The sequence below is a fragment of the Neolamprologus brichardi genome, chromosome 8 (assembly GCF_056152115.1).
Source record: "Neolamprologus brichardi isolate AB-2024 chromosome 8, ASM5615211v1, whole genome shotgun sequence".
NCBI lineage: Eukaryota > Metazoa > Chordata > Actinopteri > Cichliformes > Cichlidae > Neolamprologus > Neolamprologus brichardi.
The window spans coordinates 8,660,911-8,680,111 of NC_142111.1; the positions used below are offsets into that span (position 1 = coordinate 8,660,911).

Sequence of the window (19,201 nt, forward strand, 5' to 3'; positions counted from 1 at the left end):
CTATCAGTCATGGACCGGCCTCCTTCAAGCCTGGATTGCAACATTTTGGAAGCAGTGTGGGATCATGTTGACATAGAGAACAGAACGAAAGTCAGTCAAAGAAGAGCTTTGAATGTCCTTCAAGATGCCTGGAGAACTACTCCTGAAGACTATTTAAAGAAAGCTGCCTAAGAGAGTTCAGGCTGTGCTGAAGAATTAAGGTGGTCACAACAAATATTGACTTTCAAGCTCATTAAAATTGTACAAACTTTTGCTTTATATACTGTATGTACATGTATGTTTGCATATTTCACTAAATCACTACACCTATTTTTCATTTTCTTAGTGAAACAAAGTAATGACTGGTGTTTCGAGACTTTTACACAGTACAATGTATAATCCTTGTAATAATTGTAGTGTAATAGCTTTAGGTGCTTTAATAATTACTTGGATAGTTTAAGACATTAGAATATACTAATTAACTGTGACAAATAACTGTGAAATACATGTTTTCCTCAGGAAGATTCCTTGCATCACAATATCATCGTTACAAGACTATTTTAAGAATTTCATTATTAAATTGGAGCCGATGGTGGACAGATCTGTTTCTGTTTTTGTCTGAGTCCAAACGTCATTCTTCTTATTTCATAAAATACCCAACCAGCAGTTCAACACCTCGAAATATCCAATAGTAAAGTTTAAAAAAAGCACCTGTCCGCCATGTCCCTGTATTTTCAAAAAGATGTAATATCAAATTTGCACACTAGGTGGAGGTATTGCACAGAAAAATAAACAACATTGATTTGCTCAACAAGCAAAAGCCCAAATTAAACAATTTAAACAACAGATACCATTCTTCATTCCTCATTTGAGAATGTTGTCCAGTTTATAATAAATTTGTTTCTTTCTCAAGCTTTTTAAAACTCCGTCTTTAGCAGATATTATTCAACTGAGCACATTTAAAGTTAGATTGTTGTATTTGGCACTATGACCCAACATTTATATTTCTCTAAACTTTAGCTACTGGTTATTTGGAAATCCTCTCTGGGCTTTCCTTTGGTAAATGTTTTATTTTAGACATTCATTCACTGAAAGCTTTTAGAGAAGGCGTATTGTAAAAATGCTTCGGTATGAAGGGATTTACCTGTGCTCGAGGGCCTGTTTTAAGTAAAGGATCCTTATCAGCCACTCTGTCTGCTTTGTCAAGCTCAAGTCTGACTCCACTTGGCTCTAAAGTCTCTTAAAAATAGTTGTGGTTATTTATCTTACTCTACATCACAGAGCAACGCAGACTTATCAGGTTAGTTGGAGGAGAACAAAGGGAATGAACAGGTCAAAGCTCTGACATGTTCAGACGAAAACCTCACACTCACAAATTTATACCAGGAATAAGTGCGCTTGGGTGAGAGTTATTTGTGTGGTGCAACGAAATGCATATTTGCTAATTGCCTTGGGTTTGCTGTTTCTGTATCCTTGCCTGGCGGAGCTGACGGTGACGTTGTGAAGCTGTTTAAACACTCTGATGAGACGGAGGATTACAAGTCTGGAAAACAGGGTGGAGTAAACTAAGTGGCTGTTTAATAGGTAGCACTTTTCTCACAAACATATGTCTGAGCGCACACACATACAGTCTGCCGCTCTAAGGTGATAACTTCTCCTCAGAACTTGCAGAATCATCACATAAAGACTTTATTTTCTGATTATATGTCACAGACACGCAGAGCTCTCTTTCCACATCCACAGTGTAAACCAGCAATCATTTAAAAAAGAAAGAAGCTGATCCAGTGGTGGCTCTACGTATCAGATGCTGTAAGTTTCCACTCACAAAGCTTCATTTTATTTCATTTAAAAAAAAAACAAAAAACAAAACAGGGTCTTTATTTAAACATGTGAAGGTGTCAGAGATTCCTTCTTTCTGTGATGAAGACTCACGGCTTTTTCCTCGAGTCTTATTTATACAAGTCTCTTCCCGAGCAGCCAGAAGCCGAGCGCATCCTCTGTTACCTTTGCATTGTCCCGTCTGTGGCAGCCTCGGGAGTCACTGTGGATTTAACAAAGTCCTCAGTGATCACTTCGTCTTTGCCCAGCCTCCGGACGCACCGGTGGACCACTCGGAGGACCTTCTGCAACCTGCGGTCCAGGGCCAACAGGTGGGGCTCTGTCAGGATGGGCCTTAAAGAGTCTTCCTGCAGGGACTCCCTCATCACATCACTGAGCCTGAACTCTGATTGGGCCAGGAGCTGCAGCCTCAGCAGGGTGGATTGCTTTATCCTGGGGGTAAGAGGACAGGGCAGAACACATGATCAACAGGAGAAGAGAAATTAGTTTCCTTAATTCCTTGACAGATTTCATTACATTTTTTTTTTACTTATGCCCTTATGTACACAACTTCCATAGACTGAGTGATACTCACATGCAGCACTGGGACAGTGGAGACAGGATGGACATCTCATCTTTAGCGTGCTTCCCAAACCTGGTGCATAAACAACACACACGTTAAACCCCGACAGCGAACAAAAGCAGCATCATTCAGTGCTCAGCAGCGGTTCTGTCTCACCCTCTGGCATTGTCCAAGTGAAGAAGGAAGCCTTCATCCCCAAACTTGGTAAAAATCTCATAGTGGTGTCTGTCCATGTTCCCTGTAACAAAGGCGTGACTTTAGCGAGGGGAACAAACCTCTACACATGTAGCTAGATTGCCGCAATATAAAATATCTGATGCTACATGAACAGTTTATAATGCAGAGGTAATGAAATACCTATGAGAAAGTCGAAGATGGACATGTCTATGATGTTTAGGAGCCTGTTTCCTGAGTTATAGGGGTACTGCTGCTTTATTGTGTCGCAGTAGAAAGGATTCACTTCCCACCTTTTGAAAGAAGCATAAACGAGAGGAAATTAAAAGGAGCCGATGGAGAATATTCTTTGGAAAATGAAGCAATTAAAATAAATTAGCCACAACTTTTTATTGCTCACTTTCAATGTGATGATCCAGCAAAACAAAGGGATGTTTAACACTGTGTTACCTCCCTCATTTCTTAACACTCTGCAAGCATTCAGAACTGAGTAGACAGATGCTGTATTTTATTTTATTTTATTTACGTCTTAACAGTTTAGTGCTTGCTTTGCCACATTTTTTAATTTCACAAGGCCCCAAATGTAATTAACTGGTAATAACACTACAGACCTGTGGTAATTGCAGAATCTGGTTAGTCTTGCAAAAATAAGCAAAATCTTCCCTTTAAAAGGCATCAACTGGATGTATGATGCTCTAAAATGCATTATACAGTGCAATGTTAATGTGTTATTACAATGATGTAACCTGATAACAGAGTCAGGAGGCCTCTAAACTGCATTATTTATTTTGTGTGACAAAGTCACTGAGGTTTTTTTTTAATGATATAAAACAGGAAGTGGTTTTCATTTGACTGGTGCAATCTGACTTTGGAGGCCTTAAAAACAATGGATGCTATAGTAAATAAAAGAGTCTTTGAAATCTTGCACTCTGATTTATGGAAAATGACACTCATGTTTTAGTAGCAAGAAGTATCCATTAAATTGACTGTATATACACAGCAGAGATATTGTTGTCTTGTTATTATTATATTTTCCTGAATTCCACCGCCACTACTTATTCTTGTTTAAAGTGACTAAAACTAAAATATTCTATATCAAAATTAAAAACTTAAATGAGAAGTTTTATAAAGAATTGTGATCCGAGTCACAGAACAGTAACCACAGCAGCAATTAGTAGCAAAATACAGAAAATTATTATTGTTCCAGTTTTCAAAAACCGGCAGGATGTGATGGACACCACTTTCTTGGAATGACTTGAGGACATCTGTTCCTGCAGGATGGAGCCTTAATTTTGTCCTCAGTGAGCTTCCATAGATTCTCGAGTGCATTAAGATAAGGACTCTGAGACAAGCGTCTCATTATTTTAACGTTATCAGGTTGAAGGGAGCGGTTTTAGCTGCTTTGCAGTGTGACAGAGTACATCATCGTCCATAAAAATTGCTAACTGATTAGAATCTAGGCAGGACAGGAAGAGTGTGTTGGTTAAGGAGCTTCTGATAAATGTGGAATTTATTGCTTCCTGTCTGGATAAACTAAATGAAACTAACTCTCATAACTAAAGTGATGTTTGGACCGGTTCTCTGTTGTCTACATGGCAAGATTTGGCCTAACCTAAGTTGATGACAGGCTTGGTCACTGGAAAACAGACTTTAAGTCTAAAATCTTGCAGGCAACAGTGGACTGTGTGCCAAGAATGAAGTTGAATGCACTGTTTACCAGTGAATTTACAAGCATTCTGCATAATAACTGGTGTCAGTAAAGCTGAAATCATTTAAGAATTTGGCTCGTGCATCAACCAGCTTGTCTTGCAACTGCTGAAAAATTCATCCGTTCAGCCTCAAGCTGAACAACTGCCATCAACAACTGCCAGCTCACCATTTTGCAGAATGCTTGCTGGCAGTTAAACAGTTTTGTGCTGCATTAAAAAAAAAAAAGAGGTCTTACTCCTCCCGTCCGGTGAAGGTGTAGGAACGGATCCACGGGCTGGGGATGGAGATGCGTGGAGCAATGCTGAGGCCCGGCAGGTAGGCGGACAGGGAGCCCTCCAGCAGGTCGGGGCTCCCGCACGCTGCATATTCTGTCTTGCACACATACAGGCACTTGGCAAAGAAACACGTGTTGTTTGCTGTTTGGGAAGCAGAACAAAAACGGAAGAATGCAAAATGAGTTTTTCTGTTCACTTCCGATTACATGCTTTCCGATCAGCTCTGCCTTTCCCTCTAGCTGGATGCCATATCAACAGCAAGGAAAAACACAAACAAACATCAAACTGAGTAAAAAATAACTCGCGGATCAGCTTAGCTTCACGCAGACATGCTTGTTTGCAAAGATATGCAAAGGGCAAAGATAAACAAGCTGCCGATCAGATGCACAGCTACTGAGAAACACTATTCATGTGTCAATCAAGTATTTGAACTATTGTAAAGGAGTTTATATTTAACATACAGGCATAAGCGTTGAGTCTAATCTAAAGGTATTACTTTGAGGAACTGATGTGTTTTTTTTTTTACCTGGGGAGGTGAAGAACACAGCTCGCAGGTCTTCATTCTGGGTTACTTTTAGGACTTCACTAGTGATGTTCACCAACCTGCCAACCACTGGAGGAACTCTCCGGAAGTCTAGGATCCTAGAAAATATATTGATGTGATTCAGAGGAAAACCTTTTACTCGTGTAGGGAGACAGCTCGTGCTGGCATAAATATTAATGCAGCGTAAACCTTCCAAAGGTGATGGTAGTCTTATCTAACTTTAAATCCTCATCTCACAGGAGCCCACGCTCCACTTTCACTGATTTTACTGATTCTTATCAGTGAATGAGTCCGCTTGACAGCCGCCGTGCTGTGTAATCCAGCTGGCTGCGTTCATATAAACTATCGAGAGCTTGTACTCCCCAGAGGCAGAGTTTTAGTCACGTCTCGCAAATAGTAATCAAACAATAATCAGGGTGTCATGCCGAATTGCTGTTTCTAAAATGGTTGGCATTCCCCAGCCCCTGATTGCGAGTGATAATGATGAGGGCTTCTGGCAAGTGAGACACAACGAGAGAGAGAGGCAACACACTGCCACAGATTACACATAGCAAATTAAAATTTAAAAAAAAGAAAACAGGAACAGGAATTGAACAACATTCTCACTTTTTAAAGAATAACAGATAAAGTATGAGCAGATAAGGTGAAAAGGCACTGTTTGAGAGTAATTACAGTAATTGTTCGAGCTGTTGACGTGGTGCTGGAGTTGTTTTCTGTCTGTGACTTAACACTGTGTGTGTGTGGGTCTGTTAATGATACCGTCTAGTTCAGATGAGTGAATCACCTCGCCTCAGCTAATGTGTAATTGCATAAAGATAAGTGTGTCCTCATCTGTGTCCAAACACTGTGGTTTGAACTGATCAGCAAGTTTCGAAATCTGAGGGTGTGCCAAAATGTTGCAATCTTTTTCGAGGCTCCATGATACATTCGTTTGCACAGGGGGACCTGTTTTTTTAGACTTAATTGTTGGAGACGGTTTGGGATTTTAAGGATGTTTTTGAATCTCGCTGTTACAAGAATGCTGCCACATCGTCTCTGAGGATTCTTTAATTTCATCACTTCCACTCTAAGACATAATGGATGGATCCATAAATCTAAAAATGGATTATTATTATAGGGTCTTTACCTTACAAAATCACAAGTGCCTTTAGATGACTGTTGTAGTGATTTGGCGCTAGAGAAAAAAAAACTGAATTAAATTGGATTCATTTATGGTCAATTTTAGGATTTTTGTTTTATACATTTTAGAAAGAGTTTCACAAAGTTTAGACCCGATCCTAACATCAGGATGTAAAATTCAGCATGGAAATGGAAAAATCTAAAATAAGAATTTTGTGAATGGTCACTTGGGGCAAATTCTTATATAACATACCCACAAAAAAAGTTTGCCAAGGCTCAGAGTTGAATCATTAGGAGGACGACTACTTTCACTCATACTTTGTGTCATGGTTGTGGGTCTTTGATCCAGGTTTATGAAGTTGTTTCAACTTTCTTATTCTCTGGAGTTGTGAGATGGTTATGTTTAGTTAGGAGCTTCTGCGCTTTGGTTATGTTCTAGTTTTGGTTATTGCTTGCTTTTATGTCTGTTCCCCTTTTCATGTCCAGTCTGTGTTTTGTCTTCCCAGTCTGTTGTGTGTTTCCATGTCTGTTTATCCTCTGTCCCAGTAAGCTAACATGTCCTTGTCTGAGTCTCAGTGTGCATGTCACTTCCTGTTTTATTTTGACAGTCCCTTGTCTCAAGTGAATTATGTTCAGTTATGTTTCCCCTGTTTCGTTAGTTGCATTTGTTCCAGCTGCATGCCACCTGTTGCTCAGCCTCTCGTCATCCTGTGTCTCCCTCCGTTCCTTGTCGTGTGTGTGTTTGTGTCTCTGTTTATTCATTTACAGATTCCAGTTTAGTAATAAAGGTGTTTAAATGCAATTTTCATCTGCATGTCTGCAATTTGGGTCCGCAAAACTGCCAGCCACAAATTGATACATGACACTTTGATGTTAACACAAGCAGTTGTAGTTGCTAGACACATCTGCCAAGTGAAGTGAAGTAACTAAAATGCACCTCTCGACCATTCGGGCGATCGTGGCTCAAGAGTTGAGTGTTCATCTTATAATCGGAAGGTTGCCGGTTCGAGCCCCGGCTCGGACAGTCTCGGTCGTTGTGTCCTTGGGCAAGACACTTCACCTACTGCCTACTGGTGATGGCCAGAGGGGCCGATGGCACGATATGACAGCCTCGCCTCTGTCAGTCTGCCCCACGGCAGCTGTGGTTACAACTGTAGCTTGCCTTCACTAGTGTATGAATGTGAGAGTGAATGAATAGTGGTATTGTAAAGCGCTTTGAGGGGTCCCGAAAAAGTGCTATATAAATGCAATCCATTATTATTATGTTTGCAGTGCCTTTCGGAGCATTTTTAATGCAATTATTTATTCATTAGCACTAATTAGCAAACATTTGTGTATGTGGATGCAGCTTGCTAGCCTAGCTAGCTAGCATTTGGGATAACTAAGAATTTTGTCACCTTCCTCAAATGCGATTTTTTTCTGGCTTCATAATAACAAAATTGAGCCTTTAGAATAGAAGTTAAAAAATGTGATGTCATGCATCCATCTTTTATATACAGTCTATTGTTGAGTGTCCAAATACTGTCATCTAACCATGTGGATTTTAAGCTTGTTTGTTTACTATATTCACATTCTTAATGTAACCAATCACAAACCAAGGCGGAGCTTACCCCAGCTGTCATAATGTAAGAGGTGGGGTACATCCTGGCCAGTCTGTCACAGGGCAAACACAGACACTCACATTTACACCTATGGGCAATTTAGAACCACAAATTAACCTAACCCCACTAACTGCATGTTCTTTGGACTGTGGGAGGAAGCTGAAGTACCCACACAGACATGGTGAGAATGAGGAAAGTCCACACAAAAAAGGCCATGGCCAGATAGTGGATTAAAACCCAGGAACTTCTTGGTGTGGAGCAACAGTGCAAATCATTGCACCACCATGCTGCCTGCTGTGATGACATCAGTCACTGAAGTTATTTAGAGGCACAGAGGTGGCAGAGCCTAGCTGGCATACAGCTAGAGGCAGGGTACACCACAGACAGATAGCCAGTCTATTGCAGTGTATTGGCACTGCAATAGACTGGCTATCTGTCCACAGCTGTCACTCACATTCATACCTTCTGGCTATTTAGACTCACTAATTAACCCAAAATGCAAGTCTTCTGACTGTGGGAGGAAGCTGGGGCTGGCTTTTGGTCATTTTTATGGGTTATAATGAAATCTGGATCAGATGTTATCGTTCCCCTCAAGAAATGAATTGGATAATTGACTAAGAAAAAAAGAAAATGAATCAAAGTGATAAATAAGCTTTTTTTCCTCCCATTTGGTCGCATTCGTCCTCCCTCCAAAAACAGTCATAGTACCTTTGTATATACAAGGACGTAACTGAGATCAATAAAATAACATGTGTGCAATCAAAACTAAAATTAACCCCAGCAAGCAAAGCAGTCATATAACCACAGTGAGAGGACACTAAAATTACCCAGTCTAACAGACGAAGACGTGAAAACAGTGAGGGATAATGAGGCTGCACCTGTCCAGATGAAAAGCAGCAATCTCTGCATTGTGTCTCTGAAGGTCAACGAAATAGAAGACGTCTTCTGGAGTCTCCTCGTCCCTCTGCTGCCTGACACACACACACAGACACACACACATGCACGCACAGCGTGCGTGATCAAACTGATCAAAAAGAGCGATCAAACTGTCAGTTCCAACACTCTGCAATATATAATCAAGACATTACAGATGGCCAACTCGGGGCTTTTGACTGACATAAATTCACACAGAACATGACATAGACCGAGTACTGTAATAGCATGCTATGTAAGCTAACTCAGCATTTCATGTTTTTGTGTGATTTCATTGATTTCACCAACTGAAAATGACCAACTAGATTTCCTCACCTCATTGGTTTAAACATGGCTTTAGCTAGGTTGCGCATTTTCAGGGCCAGTTTCAGGTGATGTCCGCTGGGCTTCACCACTGCGGGAAGACACACAGAAACATGATGTGAGGTGCGAGATCAAGACGTTTTTTTGTACCACAACATTTGCCCTACATGACTTCCACTCCACACTTATCTCAATGTTTTTGGCCAGGGAAAAGCAAACAGTGAGCAGCATGCAAACTGACTCATTATTTTAAGATTTTAGATTTGCAAAATGTGAATCATTGCCTCGCCCGAGTAATAAGGTAATTGGATGCACCCTGCGCTTTCTCTGACTGGCTCCATATTGTGTCACAGCAGTAGTCCAGATCAGCACATACAAGCCCCTCCCCACAGTGCTCAGTGAAACTCCAAGTTCTTAATAGTTAACAATCAAGCAAGGTTTATAATATAAAACCATTTCTGGAAATGACTCAACGCGAATCCAACTGGCACAAACAGCTTCTGTGGCCGATGAATTATGTCGCTCTTTGACTGAAATAATGAGAAGGTTAAATTCAAACTGTGGGGGGTAGCGATTGTTTTGTTGCTTGTTTCTTCTTGGCAGTGAGTGATGTTTGTGTGGTCATGCACTTCACTGCGCAGGGATGCTGACAAAGCACAAACGAGACAGGTCAGACAAGTCAGCATGGAGGAAGAAGAAACGTAGCTGGGAGAAAAATTTGACATATAAAACCAATAATGAGCTATTTGTCCTCCTTAATGTTTACATTTCTACCTGCGACGCTTTTACAGCACTTACTTAGTGAACAGCTCAGTAGCATCTATTGTTTGGCATGTCACTAACTTTCAATTATCCATCCGTAGCTTTGGTTTGCGTGCTGCTCAGAAGTAAAGTAGGAGATGGCAGCGTAGGTGGTAAGAAACGTTGGCTTCCCTCGGCGCGTGCAGACATCAAACGCTTAATTAGGAGCTCTGCCTTTGACTAATTCCTGGGTTTTATTTGCCCCCAGAGCAAAGTGTCTTATACAGAAAGACAAATCTGGATTTTGGTGCCAATAGAAAAACCAAAAATCCTCACTATCACAAAGGCAACAGTGTGTTTGTCTCTCATGGTACTGCCAAGCAGAAAAGGCAGAGTGAGAGAGAGGCAGACAAACAAAAAGAGAAACAAAGAGGCTAGTGAGAAATCAGACTCATGCGGTTGCACAACATGAGATATGAGGTAAAGAAAATAAAAGCCCAAAGTCCCCGAACGGATAAAAGGCTCATTACAGGTGGCGATGACGTTGTCGTACCTTGGGTGCAATCACACGCTCCTTTTAGGGCTTTCTCATCTTGAGTGTAATCTGTAAGACAATGAACTTGTTAGGTAATAAATTAGCACACTTAGTGCAGGGAATGTACCTGTCTAATTACAGAAAAGTAATGGGTGCTAGATTTACCATCTGCATAAAACGCTAGCTGAACAGTCCTTATTGTAAAAAACATTAGAGTCCTGTGCTGTAAAGGAGCTTTACAATACAATACAATCAGCTGTTGGGTTGCTCTTGTACTGATATTATATCTTTCCTACTGTAGACTTCATAAAACCTATAAAGAAAGGCATATAATTGTACAAAACTCCTTTATATTAACAGAAGCGTTTTTCATTGCATATTTATTCAATTATACTGCACTACGTGTAAAATTCCACCCAGTTCACAAAATTAGACCCCATGAGGGATATGACAGTACAGCATAAACACAGGAAGCCGATACTCTTTCCCTGACATCATCGAGCTAGATGCTCCAAATCCCATCTGACCTTCACCTGCACTGATAACTGTCATGCTCTGCATGTCCTTGACAAGCTGAAGGACAGTAGGGTCATCGCGGGAGTACAGAGCATAGCGGTTTATTCCCAGGTGGAACTTCAGCCAGCTGGCATCAGGGTCGTAGGTCACCTCATGCTTAGTCACAGTGATGTTAGCCAGAGCTGCTGCCACACTGTAGAGCTTCATATGTCTGAGGAAGACGAATAACACATAGGACAGATGTTAGCTGTGGGATACAGGATGCTGTCAACTCCCTATTACCAGAGCCCTAAATAAATGGTTAACATTTGTAAACACATCAATTTTCTGTAAAGCCATTGTTAATCCTATGTTATTTAAAACAACAGAGTAGCTGATTTAAAGAGATGCTTACACTGAACCTAAGATGACAAGCTTAAGAACTGCTGGTAGGGACTGACAGGCAGGCATCTGAGTGTTATTAATATGTATTAACTAAGATATTCACCATATAAAGCATGCTATTTATTTTGCTTTACCCTGCCTGTAGATGCTGCTTCCTCTGCATGCCACTTTGCAACCCAATCTTCTTTTGAAAAGAGTTGTCCTGACTGTATTAAATAATTATGGTTAGTATTTTATTTTGCATGGGCCACAGATTTGGAGCTGCGTGCTTTGGTGCCAGACTTTCCTGGCATAAAGTCACATTCAACAGGTTTTTTGGAGCTTGTCATACATTAAAGCAAAGGAAAGAAAAACATGTTGTGTTATAAAGTACTTGTTCTATTTACCACTTTACTCCTGCCTGCATTAGTCATTTATAGTCAGCCAAGTTTTATTAGTCTCTTACATACAGGCTTTTTACTGTTTCTAAATTGAGTTTTAACAAATCTAAACTGCCCAGCCCCCTTTCCCCTCCAAGTAGGAATAAGAAAAAACTGATACCAAAAGAAATACTGTCTGTGGTAAGAGGGGCACCACATGACAAGGGCTGACCACAGTGAGTGGGATTGCCATTTCTCCACCAAAACAAACTCCATCACAGACTGGATAACAAAATGAGATAATGGAGCAAAGCGCTAAGAATAGAAGTTTGTTTTTCTGTCATTCCTACCACCTCATTCATTTAATTTGAAGTGACACAGAGTAATCAGGACGCTGGACAAGTGCAGACCGCAGAGCGTGCATCCAAACACACACTGTGGGAAACAGATAAGTCACGAATGCACACAACAAATGCAGTCTCTGTCAAAAAGTGCAGTAGATACGATGTTTAGACACTGTTGCAATATTTTGCAATAACAAGCCTGTGAGCTGCCTTTTTTTTAGTGCACATTTGTAAGGCAGCACAGTGGGGAGATCCATTGCTCATAATTCTTCTTATTTTCCACTGTGAGAGCCCAATATCTATATCTCTCTGAGGGAGACAGACAGACAGCCTCACAAGCCAAGACAGCTACAACTCCCAAAGATTGAGATGGGCTCCGGCAGTTTTAAAAATCCTTGTTTACCTTAAAGAAACCGTTCCAGATGCTGGCTCTCAGAAGTGACGTGTTTGTCAGGGTTTTTTGACCCAGCCCACATGACACTGGAGTTTTTTATGACGCACAGAATTGTCTACAGATCCGGATGTCTGCCTGTGGGTGTATGCCTGTCACCACGAACAAAGTGCATCCAAGTTCATGGATATGTGTTTGTGTGTGTGCCTCGGGTGGGTTTGGCCCCAGTGTCACTGACCCTGCCTCCTGACCACAGTCAAGCCTCAACACGTGCTACCACAGTGGGAACTCTGAGCCAAAACGAACACGCGATTTAACAATAAAGTGAAGTAACTCCGTCAAGTCACGCGTTGCAAAATCAGTGGCATTATTGTCACAACAAACAATATCTTAATTTAGAATGATGAAACATGACACCAGAAACTGACCTTTCCCAGTGCGACACCTTCCTCCTATAGTAGTCAATCAGCTGTTCCACCTGCAGCAGTCTCTCTTCTGGCCCCAGAGCCGGAGTCTGGATGTTGTATAGAGGGTGAGAGAAAAGCCTCACCAGTTTTGAGCCTCCGTACGCAGGCTCAGACGTGGTGCCGTCCAGGAGTGGTGCAGAAGTCCAGTTGGAGAGCTGCGGCGTGGCCAGACCCCCCTGGCTGGGGGGGAGGGTGAGTTGGTTGGGGCCACATGAGCAGGAGTGTCCCGATGTCAGGCCCTTGCTCCGCATCTTTGGCAAGAGGATGAAGTAGAGGTCGGCGGAGAAGACGGCCGTGAGGGTCACAGCTAAAAAGATGCGATCTCTTCTCATCATTGAAACAGAAAGAGGGGGGTATGGGAGGGGGGGGGGGGGGGCAAAGAAAGCTAAGCAAAGTCCTGGCTATGTGCTGCTCGGGACTGTGTGAGGCATCACTTGTAGTCTCCCTCCAGTCTCGCACACACACACACAGTCAGCCAGGCAGAGGCAAGCAGTCACAGGTTGGTCCAAGTCTCTCTCTCTCTCTCTTTCTGTTCTCTATCTGTGTTTCAGTCTGTTTCTTCCAGCCTCACTTTTCCTCCTCCTCCTCCTCTCTTGGCAGCTACTGAAGAAAGTGCCGAGCTGAGAGCGAGCATGTGCTAGCAGCAGTCAGTGACAGTCTGGCTGCTTCCAGGGACCTGCTGCTCAGAGGAAGAGCGAGAGAGAGCGTGTGCAAGTGTACATATAAGCGAGAGCGGGAGAGAGAGAGAGAGAGAGAGAGTAGAGCGTGTGGGTGTGCATGTGCAGGTATGTACACAAACATCAAATTACAGGTTAGCAGAGGGAGAGAGCGGCGAGTGCAGAGGGGGGTGCAGAAAACACAACTCTCACACACTCTTGGAGAGCAAAGTCCTCGGAAGCAACACAACGCACTTCTGCTTATTACAACAGATTTGAATAAAATCCTGTCCAGCTGGTGTGGCGGGTCTAAGGCAGTGCCAGTGCTTGTGTGCAGGTCCGGTTTTCATTATTGTGTGTTTAAGCTGGCCGCCTTCCTGCGTGATTTCTGACAGGAAGATTTAAATCTGCATGTTTAAAATGCACAGGTGTAGAAATGAGTTAAGGTGGCGTGACTGTGTCATTTGCCTTGCCATCCTTTCTTTTTCTTTTTTTCCCCCAAGAGGGGTGTGGAGTAAAGTTTCCCTTCCTTATGTTATCTTCTTGTCTCCACCCTACTTCTCCTCATGAAGTCCACTTTCACTTCTTGTCAAAGCTCATTAAGTCCTCTCATCTTCTCTTCATCGTCTGCGCTCCTTGCTCGTTTCTTTCTCTCTCCTTTTCTTCTTTATGTTGCCTCTATTTTTGCCCCCTTTTACGCTACAGACCTCCAGTCTGTCTCGCTCCAGGCAAAAACTCCCAGCTGCGCTTTCCTTCCTGCTGTAGTTCCGACACACAACTCCTTCACCTCTCTTGCCCCGAACCACACTGATACAAACGTTCATAAAAGGCAGTGCAGGAGGGGAAAAAAAGTTGTTGCACAACTTGAAATGAGGAAATAAAAAGAAATCCAATACCTCACTGTGTTAGGACACTTTTCCTTATTCTTTGTCTTCCTGATTCCTGAGTCACAAAGTCTGCTTGTCGCTCACGTCAACCCTAAAAGCCCTAGGCAGCTTTATAATGAAGCAATGTAAACCTCACAGGGCTTTTCCCAGCCTGCATCTGCACTGTTGTGGTATTTTGGAACATCTGTCGTCTGCTTGGCTGTATGTGTTTGGGTGTAATTCTGGCAAAGTGATGTGTTGATGTCTGGGAGCAGCTCTCCAGGGTGTTTTACCCTCTCAGAAGAGAAAGCAGAGCGAGAGAAGCTGTTGCTGATGTTGGAAATCAGTGACAGGAAGCTTTAACCTGCCAATTAGCCAGACTGTAGATGAGCTTTGCCACTACAACCACAGTTTCCTTTTTTTTTTGGTCTTTTTTACGAGTCAAAGAAAAGGGGATGCTGTTGTCTAAAAGCAGACACAATACTATGCAAAAGTTTTGTGCCACCATTTCTAAAACCACCCATTCCTTTGTTTTGCAAGGAAAATGAGAAATATGTGCAACACAAACTTGCATGGAAATACAATATATAAGGGAAAAATATCGTTTGTACAATTCTAACATTGAAAGCCAAGATTTGGCATGACTACATTTATTCTTCAACACAGCCTGAAGTCTCTCAGGCAAGTGTTCTTGTATTTTATGTCATGTTTCTTTTCTTCACTGGTGATGTGCTTGGCATCATTGTCATGCTGAAAAACGAAGCCATTGCCAGTCAAATGGTATTGCATGGTGGATCAAAATCTGATGGTACTTTTCCGATTCTATAATTCCATCAATTTTAACATCTCCACCACTGCCTGAGATAGAGCCCCAAACCGCAACAGAGCCTCTGTCGTGATGGCTGCAGACACTCTGTTCTTGTGTAATGTGGCATCCCTCAGCCTTTTCTCCCCGTTTTCCTTCCTTAAAAATGGCTTCTTGACAGTCACCCTTCCACTGAGACCATTTCTGGTGAGTCTTCAATGAACAGTAGATGGATCAGCTGAAGGACCAGATGCATCTCTCAGGGCCTGTGTCAGGCATTTGCTGGATTTGTTTGTCTATTTTTTAAGAACATGACTTTCAGATACTGTTAATCTGTAGTAGATGTATTTATAGGCCAGAAGTATGCAGAATTACAAGAAACATGAACTTGCGCTGCCAGAACAGCCCTGACCCAGGAAAGCATGGACTCCATAAGACAAATGAATGTGTCTAGGTTTATTTGTATTCATACCACAGAAACTGCCCTGAAAACTCAACATTTGTGTTTTCTGCCACTACTTCTTTTGCCCTCCATTTCTCCAGTCTCCTCAGATTTTTTAAGAACACACTGCACACCATGCTTTAAATCATCTTGTTGGTGTAATAATATTATTTTATGCTGATCAAACTCTTTTTATCTTTGACAGTTTTTACAGAGTCAGGAAAACAACATTTTTTTATGTTACTCTGAAGATGGTCAGGTACTAGGACTCAACTGAAAATGAGTGAAAAAGCAGTCAATGTCCAAATAAAACCTTCGAAAGACTTTCAGAACATTTGGAGAACTATTGCTAAAAGCAACACCTCCTAAACATATGAGAGTGGCTCAAGACTTTTGCACAGTATTGTATTTTTACATTACGTATTTGCGTAAAGAGTACAAGGAGAGGTCACATTTTTCATAACTGAATAAATAATCTATTTAAGTTTCTCCTGGTTGTACTTAACTTTTAAGGCAACAGTCTTATGGGAAGCTTTCAAGGCAACAAAATGAAATTCAAGCCATATTTATGCTTTTATGCCAACGCATAAAAAAAAGACAGGAACGTTAAGTGGTAATGACTTAAAATCAAACCATCCATGTTCATGAGTGGGCTGGAGATATTTCTGACAACACATTTGGTGGAGTTCACTCATGCACTGTTGACTTGAAGATGCTGGAGGGGGCAAAATGCTCTGTGGATGACTTGCCCTGTTTGGCCCAGCTGTGTCTGTTCGCATTTATCCCCGCGAAGCACACTAGGGAAGAAGCTCTGAGCATGCCTCCACCCCCACTTGAACATCCATACCGGTACTTAAACTAACCCAGTTCTTCAATAACATGAAAAGTGCGTGCAAAGATGTTTCAAAATCGAATGTATGAAGAAAACACATGAAAATAGGACATTGAGTCTTGTGTCACCAATTTCTGCAATTTAGCCAAACTGTGATGATAAGTACAGGGTGGCTTTTGTTGAGATAAAGCGATGCGATGGCTCTGATGTTTTCCTGTCTAGATGACTGTTTGGATGACCTAGAAGTATCATATCAGGAAGCTTCAAATTATGTGCAAAGAGCTGCAACAAGTCAGACAGCTAGACTTCATTTAAAACTACTTCAGCTCTCTGTCCTTCCATAGTTATATATCATTCTTTTTGCTATAGCTTAGCATGAAGTGGGGAATTACAGCGAAACACTTTGCTCAGCTTTTTCCAAAGGTAACAAAATGCTAAGCATCCCACTATACTGTACAAAAGCACATCATTTCTTCATATTTTGCTAGGAAAATGGGAAATAGATACAAACACAAATGGAAATACAGTATAGTCATTTCCTGGGAGGATGACTAAGTTGCACCTACTCAAAAAACAAAAACAAGAATAGCACAGAGAACAATCCCACCCCAACCCTTTCTTCTCATTGTTACACATTGTGAGCTTTTAGAGGTGCTGATTAGGCAAATTTCAATACTGTTGCACAGAGCCAGGCAAGCCATTTACATAATTTACACTCTACTATGCTAGGCTAGCACCCCACCATCAGTGTTGATATTTCCCAATGTGTATTTTTTTTTCCTTTTTGCATATAAAAGAAGTATATTATGAATAAATGGGCCAAACAACAGACATTAGTTTGCAAATATTAAAGTGGAATAAGATGTAAGATGAAAGCTGAAAGCGAGGGACAAAGGGCAAAAAAATAATACAGCATATGAAATGCAGAAGAGACAGTGCAGTGACACTGAAAATCCTTCCAGCACAGTAAGTTCATCGCATATTCAAAAGGACATATTCAATTTGCTGTTTCAAAATAACTTCATAAAAGGAACACAAAGGAACAATGTTCACGTTTGAATCTCTTTCTACATCTGACTCACTTTTTTCTTTCAGACGCTGCACGCTGAGCTTTGAGCTGCCAGTCAAATTTTGATAAAACACACAGCTGATTGTGGGCAAATCTTCAATAAAGCCTCCTGGAGAAGGAATGAGTGAAAGAAAAGAAGAAAAAATCAAAACCAGACTTTTCAATATCAGAAAACACAAATACAAGACTTCACAGATCGATATCATGAAGACATTTTTCAGCATTCTTAAGTCAGATCACAAATAAAGATGTTTGATTAATCAGTGCAGGGCTCCTTCTTCTTGACCTCTCAATGGTCAGTCCACATGAACTGAACTGGCAGCTACAGGAAAAAACATCCTCCATGTTTAGGCCACAAATGCACAATGTGGTAGTTTTATGAAAAGGACAGGGCTGGCAGAAGAAGAAGAGGGCGAGAGAGGATGAAGAAGATCAGAGGGAGAAAAGCAAGAAAATCAGAAAAGACAAATTTCTGACCAGATGCATCCTAAATAGAGTAGCAGAACTCGTTTCTTGCTTCTGTTTCCGTCCCATTTTACTTTCCCATCAATCAAACTCTTTTGAAAAACTTTAGACTGACTGAAGGAGGTGAAACCGAGCTGTCGCATTCCTGCAAAATTGATCGAGTCTTTTATAGCTGCATGTGCTGACCAGTGTATCTGTGTTGTCCAGAAACCTAGACTACAAAGCTAGTACTACACAGTAGCTGTGATCTATAATATACCCCATTTCATTGTCTGTTTTGCTCTACATGGAACCATAATTTACACATCGTGTTCAATGCAACTTGAAACTAGCAAATGAAAGCACAACATAATTAGAGAAACATGAACAGTGGGTGCACTTTTTCATAAACATCAAGACAATTATCAAGAAGAGGAGTCGCCCCCTGCTGGACAACGAATGCATGTTTATGCCATTTCCACTTTGGCCTTACTTTTCAGATCCGGAAGCCTTGTCTGTTCACCTGCTGTAATATAAATGAATACAAATATCTAGTCATCACATGGCAGCAACTTTTTGCATTTAAGCATGTAGACATAGTCAAGACAACATACTGAAATTCAAACCGAGCATCAGACTGGAGAGGAAAGGTGATTTAAGTGAATATAAACATGGCATGGTTGTTTGTGCCAGACAGGCTGCTCTGAGTGTTTCAGAAACTACTGATCTACTGGGAGTTTCCAACACAACCATCTCTCAGGTTTACAGAGGATGCTTCAAGAAAGAGAAAATATCCATTTAGCGACACTTGATGTCCTGTTGATGCAGGATCAGAGGACAATAGCCAGACTTCAAGCTGACAGGACAGCAACAGTAACTCAAAAAAACACGTGTTACAACCAAGGTAAGAAGAGCGTCCCTGAATACACAACATAATGAGCTACAGCAGCAGAACATTACACCAAATATTACTGATGTTACCACAGAAGAGGACAACATGCAAGGATAAGCATTTCATCCTGCCTCGTATCAATATTTTCCTGGCAAATTTTCGGTCCCTCTTGGTCCAATATCCTCCAGATTGTTGCTGAACACGGTCATCTCTTTATGATCACAGAGTAGCCATCTTCTCCAGGCTGTTTCCAGCAGGATAACATGTCATGTCAGTTCACATCATCTCAAACTGGTTTCTTGAATGTGACAGTCAGTTCACTGTACTTAAATGGCTTCCACACTTACCAGATCCAGTCCAACAGAGCACCTTTAGGATGTGGTGGAACAGGAGGTTTTACATCAAAGATATTTAGCTAA

General features: G+C 41.4%; 1 protein-coding gene across 1 annotated transcript; it reads right to left on the bottom strand.

Moving 5' to 3' along the window:
- Nucleotides 1-1,080: 1,080 nt before the first annotated feature.
- Nucleotides 1,081-13,455, bottom strand: fam20a (FAM20A golgi associated secretory pathway pseudokinase). The gene is made up of 11 exons (XM_006800979.3): nt 12,738-13,455; nt 10,849-11,042; nt 10,334-10,384; nt 9,052-9,130; nt 8,682-8,774; nt 5,066-5,181; nt 4,500-4,680; nt 2,738-2,847; nt 2,537-2,618; nt 2,393-2,452; nt 1,081-2,250 (listed from the first exon to the last, which is right to left on the bottom strand). Exons 1-11 carry the CDS (start codon nt 13,109-13,111, stop codon nt 1,980-1,982), a joined length of 1,611 nt encoding a protein of 536 aa, XP_006801042.1. The 5' UTR covers nt 13,112-13,455; the 3' UTR covers nt 1,081-1,979.
- Between the last annotated feature and the right edge of the window lie 5,746 nt (nt 13,456-19,201).

Bases quoted from the DNA above. Each gene is read 5' to 3' on its own strand.
- fam20a (XM_006800979.3), bottom strand. From the start codon at position 13,111: ATGATGAGAAGAGATCGCATCTTTTTAGCTGTGACCCTCACGGCCGTC. The intron at 8,775-9,051 runs GTGAGGAAATCT...TGTGTGTGTCAG, and splicing joins GCCATGTTTAAACCAATGAG to GCAGCAGAGGGACGAGGAGA. The intron at 2,848-4,499 runs GTAAGACCTCTT...TTCTTTCAAAAG, and splicing joins ACCTTCACCGGACGGGAGGA to GTGGGAAGTGAATCCTTTCT.